The following is a 13237-nucleotide window of genomic DNA, read 5'->3' on the forward strand; positions in this document are numbered from 1 at the left end:
GGTGTCACACATACTGTTGGCAGTGACAGACATGGTACATTATATCTAAAATCCAATTAATCTGCCTAAGATAACACTGTGAGTGGAGCTTGAAATAATGAGCAACTAGAGTGCTAACATTCTAAATTTATGGCAAATGTGTGACACATCTGACTGCTTTCTTGATGGTATCAAGGTAAACAAGCATTGAAAATGCAATAGATTTGGTGTGATCTTAGGCACATGTCCACGATGGTACATGTAATCTACCATCTCTGTCTCTGCAAGCAGTATGTGTGTCTCTGCACAAATTATTTCTCTGTATCTACAGGCCAAAAACAGGCCACCTATATATAAACAAGATATAACAGTAATTAGTAAATCGTTTTTGACACAAAGCAAAGCACATGTAATGTAAATGAGCCTTTTGTTGTATACTAGTGTTTATATTGTTTACTTATTGTAATTGTTATGGAATATGTTTGTAGTGGTCTATAATATGTTATTTTTTGTTTTCCACAGAATATAATCATCTATACAAACAAACAAAAAGATGCCTTCTAAAATAAGAAGAGAAAAAAATTATAAGAGAAAATTAAGGTCTAAGGAAAAAGAAAATCAAGAACCAACCAAAATAAAATCTTCAGAGAAAAAGAAAAATGCTCCTGGTAAGCAAAGTAAAAATGTTCTAAGGAAGTTATTGAAATGTCAAGCAAAAAAAAGTTTTTTAACTAAGAAGAATGAAACACATGTAATTTCAAAAAAGACAGGATGTCCTTCTAAAAATGTTAGACGTGTACAAGGAGACGATATCTTGCAAAGCAAGAGAAGAAGCAAACAATTTTCTGACATTCGTAGACGAATGTTTTACAACAGAATTGTATTAAATTTATTAAAAAATGTAAAAAGGTATAAAAAAAGACAACTTTTTACAAGAAAAAAAAACATAGTTAAGATCGTGGATGAAGCATTTAAAGTGAAAAATACATCGTTTTGTTTAGTAATGAATAGAATTCGTACACTTGATAAGATAATCAATGTGTTTAAATCAAAATGTAAGTGGAGGAGATTAATTAATCGAACTAATTTCTGTGATGTTTTTTCTGGAGAATGGAAGCATAGTTCAAGTTCTAAGCCATTTTTTAATGAAGAAAGTTACTTTCAGGATAATGATTTGGTGCATGCAGTTGACACCAGTGGTCGAGCATATGAGGTGAAGGACGGTTGTCCGGTTGAAAAAGAAGAGATTGTGCCTAGAAATACAGAAGAGGTGTTAGCTGATGAAGTTTTAGGGAGATGTCCTAAGGCGCCAGTATATACATGGAATTGTAGTAGTATTTGTAGTGTCCGACAGGAATCAATTGATTTGTTTCGCACTTTCTTACGGACATATACAAAAAAAAGTGTGAAACAAAAATTGAAAGTTTTACAAGAGTTAGATCCTTGTAGAGTGAGAGAAAAAACAGGTTTGCAAGGGCATTCACTGCCTTGTCTTTCAATAAAGGTATGTCAGAGTTTTTTCACCATTTTAGGATGTTAGCAGTGCATCATAATAAAGTGAGGAAATTAGTGAGAAGGTTGTACTATGCAAAAAGTCCAGCACTTAAACTAAAACAGTTAAACAGTGCTCTTTTGCATGGAACTGAATTAGATGTCAAAAACATTTGTGATGAAATTGAATTTTGTTACTTTGGTGAAAAAGAGGTTAGTGCAGAAATTGATACAGTAATGGAAGGTAATGTAGAAGAGAATATAGATATTTTAAGTACAGAAACATTTGAAAATTAAATTATAAAGTTTAAAGTCAATTCAAGTGAAAGGCCTAATTTTTCTTGTGTTTGTTGTCGACGGACTCATTATAAGCATCAGACTAGATTAGTTGATTTATATGTAAAAAGCGAAAAGATAAATAATAATGAGTGGAAGGATTTTGCAACTTATTTGTTGGTTGAAAATTGTTTTGATTTGGGCTCTGATTAACGTATTTGTACATATTGCTATAATAAATTAAATGAAAACAAAATGCCTGCTAGAGCTATTCATAATAATCTGGAGTTGGTAGATATTCCTTCTGAATTGATGGATTTAAATACCTATGAGTCTATTTTGATTCAATGTGTGCATCCTTTTCAGGCTATTGTTCGCATGGAGCCTAAGACAGGGAAATTGCCTCCTTCAGATTTACAGAGAGGATTAAAGGGAAGAGTTGTTTATTTGCCTCTAGATTTTAAGAAAAATATTGATACAATTGGTGTTGAAAAAGTAGAAGAGGAACCTCTGGTTATTCTAGTTAATGGTGTTCCAACAAAAAGTAAGAAAATCAGGCAAGAATTAGTGGATGTTAGGAAAGTCAAAAAGGCAACGTTGTATCTGGTAAAAAATAATCAGTACTATAAAAATGTGTATGTGGGAGATGAGGAAACAACTGTACAAGAGGACACTGATGTCTCTGCTGGACAAATAGAAAAAGTTGATGTCTCTAGAAGTGAAGAAATTTACGAACACTATAGTGTTCATCCATTGCATTCCAAAGAAGTAATGGGGAATGCTATTGACTTGTTTCAGATGAAAAAACTCGAAGGAAGTCCCATTAGTGTATGGGAAGAAAGTTTAGAAGCTTGTTGTTTTCCACAGTTATTTCCAACAGGTGAAGGTGGACGATATGACGACCGACCTGTTCAAATTCCTGCATCTGTATACCGGACTTCAAGATTATATGCAGAAGATCCAAGGTTTCGTCAATGCATTCCATATTTGTTCCATCTACTGTTTGAGAGTGACTTGTCTGGACTTACCTATGCAGTAAACCATATACTGAAAAGTGGAGCACATCTACAAAATGTTTCGGCAAGGGATTTTATGGATAAAGTCAAACTGCAAGACAGTGTTTTGGAATCTCAGCTAATTAATCTCATGGCATGTCAGCGTGGTACTAACGAGTATTGGTACCGTCGTCATGGGGAATTGAAATGTATGCTAAGAAACTTTGGAACTCCTACATGGTTCCTCACTCTTAGCTGTGCTGAGTATGCTTGGGAAGACTTACTTGAATTTCTACGAGAGGCAATTAAAAACATTCAAAATATTGAATGCAAGACACCTGGAGAACTGTGCTCTTTGGATCCAGTTAATGTATGCAGGTATTTCAATCATAGGTTTGAAGCTATAATGTCTTTTATTACAAATAAAAGAAATCCTCCGCTTGGAGAGGTGTTGGATTTCTTTTGGAGAAAGGAATATCAAGCAAGAGGTGCTCCTCATATACATATGCTGCTATGGATTAAAGATGCATCTAAATTTGGAACAGATTCAGATGAGAAAGTGATGAGTTTCATTGAGCAGTATTCGACATGTGCTGTTCAGAAAAGTACATAGGAAAACAATTAAGACACCAAGTTTTACGCTTTCAAACCCATCGTTGTGGGAAATACTGTCGTTGAAAATACAAATCCAAGGACAAGTTCTACACGAAATGTCGTTTTGCATTTCCACGTCCAGTAACATTGAAAGGAAGAGTCAACAATTTTATGTCTTCTCTGCGACATACTGTGACAAGGAAATCACCCAAAAATACATACAACCTAAGAAGAAATGAGGAATCCAAATACATAAATGACTACAACCCAGTCATTTTGTCCATGTGGAATGCTAACATGGATATTCAATATGTGGCTGACAACTCTATTGCTGTGGCTCGATATGTGATGTCTTACATCACAAAATCAGAAAAGACGGAACTGAAGGAAATGTGGGAGGAAATTTCACATGAAAAGAGTCTAAGCAAGAAATGATACAGTTACAGTCTGAAGATGTTGTCGCATCGAGAAATTGGAGCATATGAATGTTCTGATCGGTTGTCATCAGCAAGTCTAAATGCCAAATCTAGAACCATCATTTGGGTGAGTCTAGGTCTTGCTGCAACACGAAACCGAGTTTTGAAATCTGTACAAGAAATTGAGTATTTGGCGGAGAAAGAACCAGACAGTACAGATATTTTGAAGACAAACATGTTGGATACATACTATCCAAATAGAAGTACTCACCTTGAGAATGCTTGTCTCTATGAAGTTCTGCAAACCTACATTTTTAAAAAGAACGTCACAGAAGACATCAATAAAGGTGTATATGCTGTAATTGGATGTGAAGGCTGTCGAGTAAAACAAAGAAAAGGCCACTTGATTAATCATCGAAAATTGAGTTGTGATTCTCCAGACAAAAGGGAATTTTATTACTTAGCTCTTTTACAACTCTTTAAACCTTGGCGTAGAGAAGAGGAACTACTTGGAGATGTTCTTACTTATGAAGATTCGTTCAATGCAACCAAGGATACCATAGAATGTCCTGTTTTTTCAAATTATCTGTAAATGTTGAACGAGGAAATACAGCAAGAAGCTACAATTGCAGCAGAGATTGCTAGAGACTGTTCTCAAGACAGTCAGAGTTCTGCTTCATTGAGTCAGGATCCACTAGGAGAACCAATTATACAAAATGAAGCTGCCACTGCCATGGATGAAGTTGAAAGAGCCATGGAACAAGCTCAGGAGGATGGAGTTGACTTAGAAGATTTGGAAAAAGAACTAAACGTTGAGCAGAGACAAATATATGATCAATCGACACAACAAATTGAGCATGGTTTATCTCATGAGAATAAAGAGTGCTCATGTACATCATTTGTACCTATCCGACTGTAAGTGAGTGGAGAAGCAGGAACTGGGAAAAGTTTCCTGATTAAAGTGATTGCAACATATTTGCAGAAAACAACGGAATCATCGCTCTCTGGTGTTGTTACTGCTCCAACTGGGTTGGCAGCACACAACATTAAAGGCATTACTTTACATCGCTTATTGATGCTGCCAGTGGAGCAAGATAACAAATTACAATACCACAAGCTATCTGGAGAAGCTTGTTGTGAAGTTTCAAGAGTCTTAAAGAAAATGAAACTTCTTATCATTGATGAAGTAAGCATGGTTTCAAATGTAATGCTTGCTTTTGTGCATTTAAGAATGCAAGAAACTCTTAAAACAGACTATGATGTGTTATTTGGAGGCAAACACATCATTGTTTTTGGAGATCTACTGCAACTAACTCCAGTGAAAGGACAGCCAGTGTTTAAAATGCTTACGCATGCAGATACCAGGAAGTGTTTAGGAAGCATTGGAAATGTTAACATATGGCTAAATTTTAAATATGCAGAACTACTTCAATATATGAGACAGGCAAAGGATGAAGATTATAAAAATATTCTATAAGATATAAGAATTGGGAAACTAACTGAGCATGGGAAAGCAGCTTTACATGCACGATAATTTCAATTTTGTTTCCAAAAGAAAACATTCTGCCAGAGAATATTTTTAAGAAAATTCCTGAAAACAAATCTGTCATATGCTTGATGCCAACTCTGCAAGAATGTTCAATCTTCAACACCAAAATGTTAAAGTTGTAAAATCAAGAAATTGTGAAACTGGAAGCTATTGATAAAATAGAACACGAAGGAGCAACTATTATTTTGTCAGAGAAGTTGAAATCAAAATTAGATTCTTTAGAGAAGAAAATATCTTAAACTGCTGGTATGGAAAAGACTCTGTATGCATCTTTAAATTGTCGTATAATTTTACGACGTAATTTAGATGTGAAAAGAGGTTTAGTAAATGGAGCAATGGGTCATGTTGTGGATTTTGTGAATTACCGAAATAGAGATGGAATTGAAATTATAAAAATTAAATTTGATGGTATTGAAGAAGTACAACAAATCTGTCGTTGTTCTGCTCGTTTTTTGCTAGTGAAAGATTTATATGTACGCAGGAAACAGTTTCCTGTTTCTTTGGCATATGCAGTAACTATTCATAAATCTCAATGTTTAAGTCTTGATAGTGCTTTGGTGAATATTGGAAATTCTGTGTTCAAGGAGGGCATGGCATATGTTGCTTTATCTCGAACTTTATCAGGATTGTACTTGATTGATTTTGATGAGACAACGATTAATGCAGATCCAAATAGTGTAAAAGAATATAATAGGTTAAGAAGAGAGTATGCTCCAAATTTACCTCAATATCCTCTGTTTGAAAAGCGTGTGGTAGGCCGAAAAAGAAGAAATGAGAAAAATTGTAGTGAAGTTGTAGCAAAAAGAAAAAAAGTAGATGAAACAGTAATTGTAAGCAGAAACGAAATGGATTCAGTGAAAGATGTTGTTGGATTTCAGTTTGAAAAGAGTTCTGGTGTCAACTGCTATGCTAATGTAGTGGTTAATGTTGTTTTTATTCTCCAAATTGTAAAAGAACAGATTGCTGAAAATCGTGATCAAACACTTTGTTGTTTATTAAATTCTGTATTAGAGAAATGTAGCAGTGATAGAACAAAAATACATAGTGTTTCTGACATTCGAAAGGTTTTAGACATATGTTCTGGTCTAAATCAATTTACACAGAATATTTAGCAAGATTGTCAGGAATTTCTAATGTATATGCTTGTTGTTTTGCAAGGTGAAGGTGTAGATGTAGAAAATCTTTTTGGCCTTTCTTATAAATGGCAACATGACTGTGACAATTGCTCCTTTTCAAGTAGTACTACAGTAGAGACTGAAAGATTTATATATTTGACTTTACCAGACTGCAAATCAGTGTCTTTTAATAATGTAGTTAGAGCAGCAAATCAAACCATGGTATGTAGTCAATGTAAATCTGCAATGCTATCAACTTTATTTTTAAGAAGATATGGACAGTATGTTATTTTAATGTTCCAACGATGTAGACCTGATGGAACTAAATTGACAACATTAATTAAAAATGTTGTGGCTTCTCAATTATCAATTTCAGGAAGAACCTTTACAACTGCAGCAATTATTTACCATGATGGTCCTTCAACAACATCAGGACATTACACATGCAATTTAAAATGTCAAAAAGGGTGGAAGCTCTGTAACGATACTCAATTGAGTTTCAAACAACGTTTGCCTTCTGACTTACTAAATTCTTACCTAGTGTTCTTACAACCGAAGTTTTAGGGAAGGTAATTGGCCTATGAAGATTGCAGCAGTTAATATAGCTTAGTTTGCTCTTCAAAATTACTTTCTGAATGAGAGTGATGAAGATAATAAAAAGCATGTAGTTCTCATAGAGATAGTATATTTTTATCATATAGTGTGTGCTGTGAGTATTATACAAATTATTTATAAAAAGTAAGGTAGAGGTGGAAGTAAAATTCTTGTTTCATAATGTAAAAGGTGTTGGAGCTTTTCTTTCAGAAAGTCGGGTAAATAAAACATTAAGAAAACAGTGGACTAATTTACATAGAAAAGGACTTTCCATATACTATTTGGCCTCGTGGAAAAGTGGATGGATCAAAAGTGAGTTTAGATATGGTTTTTAAAATTTTACATTATTTAAGAAATTATTCAATGGGTTTTTTAAACACAATCATTTTGATTGTGGTTTTTGTTGTCCACTGTTATATGATGAGTACTATTGAAGTCACTGTTTTAAGTGAAATTCAATATATTCCGAGAACAGCAAAAATAAACCATTTAACATGATGTTGAAATTATTATTAAATATATATTACTTTCCCATTCTCATATGCACACTCACCTATTTCCACCCTCTATCACTCCTCTTAACTCACCCTCACTGGCCTTTTTTCACTCTCCCTCACCTCCCTTCCCATATTCCACTTTCCTCACTTATTCTTATTAACCACTCCTTCACTGCCCTTTCCCTCTCTCCCATTCACTACTTTCCAGCTGTCAGTCACTCTACTTCACTCCCCTTCTTGTTGTTTCCTTTCTTTGTTTCCTCAATTATTTCCCTTCTCTCACTCACCTTATTACACTTACCTCACTCCTTCTCTCACTTCCTTTGTCCTCTCACATCCTCACTCCCTTTCCCTCACTCCCTGTCTCTTAGCTTCAGTCTTTCGATCCTGTTACTCTCTCACTCCTCTTCCATCACCCACACTCCCTTACTTATCTTACTTTGTCTCTTGTATTGTAAAATATATATTATAAATAATATATTTTTTTTGTCTTTCACAGATATAAATTTTAATGGAAATATCATATTAAATTTACATTACTTATAAGGTAAGTTTCATGTACAATGTTTATTTTCACTATACTGTTTTCCATAACCTCACTACTCTTCTTTGATACTCCCACACCTCTGTTCCCTTATTACGCTTGCCTCACTTATTCTGAATCCCCATGTTTAGTCTCTTTTTTCACATTTTTCTCTTACACTCACCTTCTTTCAGGCCTTCTCTTTTATTTTATTTCCTCTCTGTTCTCTTACTTCATTGTTTTATATTTTTCCGTTTTTTTATTCTCCTTACTTCACTTCACCTACTCCTTCTCTTTCTTTCTCTGTCTTCTTACTTCTACACTTCCCTTCCCTCAATCTCTTTCTGTTAGCATCATTCTCTCCATTACCTTAGTCTCTCACTTCTCTACTGTCACGCTCACTGCCTATAACTCAGCTAAACTCCCACACTCACCTTCTGTCAGACCTTCTCCTTTAGTTTGCTTCCTCTCTCTTTCCTTCCTTTGCTCCTTCACTCTTTTCTCTCCCCTTACTTTCTTATTCCACTGTATTAACTCCTTCTCTTACTCCTTCTGTCCTCTTATTTGTACACTCCCCTTCCCTCATTTTCTCTCTGTTAGCCTCATTCTCTCTGTTCTCTTAGTCTCTCACTCATTTTCTATCACGCTCACTCCCTATAACTCAGCCATACTTGTACACTCACCTTCTTTTAGACCTTCTCCTTTACTTTCCATCCTCTCTTTTTCCATCCTTCACTCCTTCCCTCTTTTCCCTCTTTTCCCTTCCCATACTCCTCTTTCTGCAGTTCAGTAACTGCTTCTGTCAATCCCTCTGTCCTGTAGCTTACTCACTCCCCTTTTCTCACTCTCTCTGTGTTACCCCCATTCTCTCCGTTCTTTTAGTCTCTCATTCCTCTTCTATCATGCTTACTCCCTATTACTGAGCCATACTCCCACACTCATCTTCTTTCAGACCTTTTCCTTTACATTCCTTCCTCTCTCTTCCCATCCTTCGCTCTTTCACTCTTTTCCCTTCTGTTACTCTCCTTAATCCACTTCACTAATTTCTTGTCTTATTCCCTCTATCCTCTTACTTCTACACTCCCCTTACCTCATTCTCCCTCTGTTAGTCTCATTCTCTCTGTCTGTTTAGTCTCTCACTCCTCTTCTGTCACGCTCAATCCCTATAACTTACACACTCACCTTCTTTCAATCCCCCTACTTCACTTCCCTTCCCCTCTCGTCCCTTTTTTTGCTCCCCCACTCATTTTCCTTTCCTCTCTCACTAAAATTAGGATTGGGGACGGCAGCGGTGGTTCTCTAATGCTCAAACAATGATCATAATGTTCCTACACACAGCTATGTCAAAGATTGCGCACGCAGCTTGCAAATAGCAGTAATATGCCTCTCTTTTTTTGTATTTTCTATCTCAATTTATGCCATTAAAAAAAAGCTTTAAACATCTCTCACAGCATTTCATATTCTTGTCTGGGTGTCAATTTCAATATTCTGCATGCATTTTCAGCTTGCACCCATGTCAAACATTGCGCAAGAGTCTTGTAAATATGCCCCTCTCTGTGTCATATTCCATCTCAATTGATACCATTACTGAAATACTTTATGTATCTCCCACACCATTTCATATGGTTTTCTATCTGCTATTCTTATCCCTCTCCATACATTCACTGCTTCCACCCATGCTAAAGGTTGCAGAAAGCGCTTCAAAAAAAGAAGCATATTTACAAGTCCAATGAAACCATTACACAATTTCTAAACCAGCATTGAATCCAAGCTTAAAAAACAATTTATAAAGAAGTCTACCTTATAAACACACAGCTAACATTATGGAAAAAGGTAAAAATATAATTCCTTAATTCAAACAGACAGTCACTGTGATACTTGTCAAAAATTATAGTTGAATTACCAACACTGTACTACCTTCTGGGGTCTCCTCTGGAAAGTACAGTATGGCAGATCTTGTACTCCACCTTTGGAGCATTACATTTCACTGTGTTCTGAAAGTACACAAAATGGTGGCGATAGTGTACATTAGAGAGAGACAGTGAGAGAAAGAAGGCATGAGATGAAGAAGAGATGTGAAATGCACATTGGAGAAAATATAGTGGGATAAGGGAAGTAACTGTGAGTAAACTTACTATGTAACACAGAAATGTTGCACTCTATACTATAAGTCTCATTTTATACCACAATCATTTCACTACTATCTCATATATTACAAATAGAATAATAAAAAATGTCTTGGGGGAGGAGCCAAGCTCGCGAGCGTGATGGTCGCCTTTTAGCTCGGCTCCGTCAGCCCTCCGGCCTGACTCGTAGATCCTGATGCATATCCTGCCCAGAGACGACACGTTTTCGAGGAAATATGATCGCAACATTTCGCTCTCACTTACCGTCTGACCTGGAAGCTCCGGCGAGCTGAGAATCCGAAGTTGTGCCCCTCCGAAGGGACCGGGGCCTCCATGGTGCTGGGACCGGGGGCTCGCCTATGAGATCCGGCCAGGCGTTGCTGTGACCACAGGCCCCGGCCGAGAGAGTGAACCGCTGGTGAGAGCCATTGTGCGAGCGTCCCGGTTACCCTGATCCGGGCCTGCCTTGGTGGCTGTGGGGCTGTGCGGGGCGCGGTGCTCCGGGGACTGATCGCGTGAAGGGGACCCCCCGCCGCTGCTCCGTCCGTTGGCCCTGGACCCGCGCGCTCTGACTCTACTCGTGGGGAGCGCCGGTGGTGGTACGGGCGGGCCCCCGCATTGGGCGGTACTCCTCTTTGTGCCAAGGCCGCTATTGCTGGGACCCCCGGGACATCTGTAAAGTCCTGCATTTGTGAACTGTCCCGAGAGTTGCGGAGGGTGGTGAGGAGGCTTAACTTACAAAATGGCTGCCGACGATCTGGGCCGTGGATCTCCTCGTGATGGCGGACTCAGGTCACTGGATTGCTCGGGGGCTTGGACGTGTGCACGAAAATCTACTATTGGAGACGTTCTTGGTGCCTTGCGATCCTGGCACGCGTCCTTGGCCCCCGGTGCCCCTGGAGACTCGTTGCGATCTGCCGCCATCTTGGGTGGACGCTTCTTCATGGCCCCTTCTTGTCCCGGTGATGCCGCTGCCTCGCCCCCCTCGGTCGCCATGAGGGTTGCTGCCGATGTTCGTCGACGGGATTATGGGCCGGTGGCTTTGGAACTTCCTGCTCTTCTGTGGTTGGAGTTGGGGGACCTGGATATAGAGCGGAGGCCCGTTCCTCCCCGGATGCCTGAGAAATATGGTGGACTGCTTCCTGTTGCTGCCTTGACGAGGTTGTCTCTTTCCTTTGCAAGTACACCACCGCTTTTCCGACCTACGAGACTGAACTCCTATTTTTTGCTGTTTGTGTCGCTATTGCTGAGACATTTGAACTACCTATCTGAACTCTTGTTCACTTGCAGATCGACTGCCCTCCCTGGTCTACGTCTTGATCGTACTTTCTTTCAATTGTGTGCTTGCCTCGCATCGTGTTGCTCACTTCAATTTGTCATGTGGTGGGTGGGAATTGTGGTTAAGAAAGGATTGGGGTGAGATGCACGACTCCCGGTGGATTATTGGTGTATGGATTCATGGCGCAGTTGTTTATATTCATGGCGCTGTGGGAGACCCCCCTGTCAGTTTTTATGGCGCTCGAGATTGTGACGTTCTGGTTCACACGTAGTATGATTACGGTTGGGCGGAGGGCTGTGGCCGAACGTATTTGTTTATGCTCCTTTTGCTCCTCCCCCCCATTCATTTCTTTGTTTTTTCTCTCCTTCTTTTTGTCTCCTCACTCCTTTTCTCTCTTCTCTCTACTGCATTTCGGGTTCAGGTTTAGGGCGACAGGCACGCTGTTTGGAGGGTAGGCCGTAGCCTTCTGCAGGGGTGCAGGGTGGGATGGGTGGGATGGGTCTTCCATGATGTTTCTTTTTCCTCAGTTCTATGGCCCTTCTGTGTCTCTTTATTGGAGTGCTGCGTCTGTCCTGCCTTCCGGGGCGTGATTGGGGTGGGGTCTGTTCTGTCGCTGTTCTTCTTCTTATAGTTCTGCTGCTTTCTGTCGCGACTCCCATACCCCCCTCATTGCTAATATTCCTGCTCTCTACTGTATTCCTCGCTACGGGACGCTTTTTCTGCGCGGCACTCCTTCTTTCGTCTGTGTTCTTCTTTCCCTTTCTTCTTTCCCTCCCCCCCCCCTTCTTTCTCCTCCATGGTTAGTATGATGGGCTAGGTTTGGTGAAGTCGCTCCTCCGGCCCCTCTGTCCTGGTTCCGATGTGTTTCTGAGTGGTGGGCGGGCGAAGTTGTTAATAATTGCATATTGATTGTATTTACTGCACCTGTTTTCATACCGATGTATACAGTGCTGACACTCCTGTATTATGGCCCTTTCCCCTATTTGTTGCCAATGGTTTATCTGGGACTCCGGATTCTTCTATGTTGTCACTATGCCTGTCATACCCCTTATCCCTATATTATAAAATTAACCTTCTTTGCTCCTGTTTGCTGGCCGTTTAGATCTTATTTTCTCCTCCCCCTTTTTAAGATTGTGTTGCTCATGCTCCTTTATGATTGATTCGGTACTGTTCTCTCTGGATTTTTCATCTGCTTTTCGTATTGTGGCCGGCCAGCTTGGTTGTAGGCCTTGACCTGTATATCCTTTTTGTGCAAATAAAGGTTTTCAAAAAAAATGTCTCAAACAATTTATAATTCCTAAATATAAATTTATTCTTCAGACTTTTCATAATTTAGAAGAACTTCTAACATTAACTGATCAGGAATCTCCTCATCAGGAGTCTCCATACATGACTCCTGGAACTCAATATAGTCCAAACATTCGATTAATTCAGCATCCAAAGTCTTATCATTAAAATCCTCCATTCCATCTCATCTCAAAAAAAGGTCTTCTTCATGGATAGTGTTATCAACAGGATCATTTAAGACCTCAATAAAACTCGCCTCAACGAAACTCGCAGAAATTTCAAAATTAATATCAACGGTGTCCTCATTCAAATCCATAATCTTTTCAAATTTATTGCTGTAAATTGCCGAAAAAAATCACTTTAATTTATCGTTTTTAGTAATAGATAATATAAAACTAGCTTTATCAAGTATTAAATTCCCCTTACAAATTAACAACTCACCTTTTAGAAAGCAGTAGAAGAGTTAGTAGTGTGTAAATTTCACACTAGAAATAGAACACCAAAAATTCCTCACAA

General features: G+C 38.6%; 1 protein-coding gene across 2 annotated transcripts in view; it reads left to right on the top strand.

Annotated features, from left to right (window-relative positions):
- Positions 1-518: 518 nt before the first annotated feature.
- LOC144781940 (cytochrome P450 2G1-like) overlaps positions 519-13237 on the top strand; it is a 591590-nt gene continuing 578871 nt past the window's right edge. For both annotated transcript variants that reach the window (XM_078661028.1, XM_078661033.1), the window contains exon 1: positions 519-647. In XM_078661028.1, coding sequence (XP_078517154.1) covers positions 533-647 — 115 coding nt within the window. In that variant the 5' untranslated portion in view covers positions 519-532. The remainder of the gene's footprint in view (positions 648-13237) is intronic.

Source organism: Lissotriton helveticus, chromosome 9 (assembly GCF_964261635.1).
Source record: "Lissotriton helveticus chromosome 9, aLisHel1.1, whole genome shotgun sequence".
NCBI lineage: Eukaryota > Metazoa > Chordata > Amphibia > Caudata > Salamandridae > Lissotriton > Lissotriton helveticus.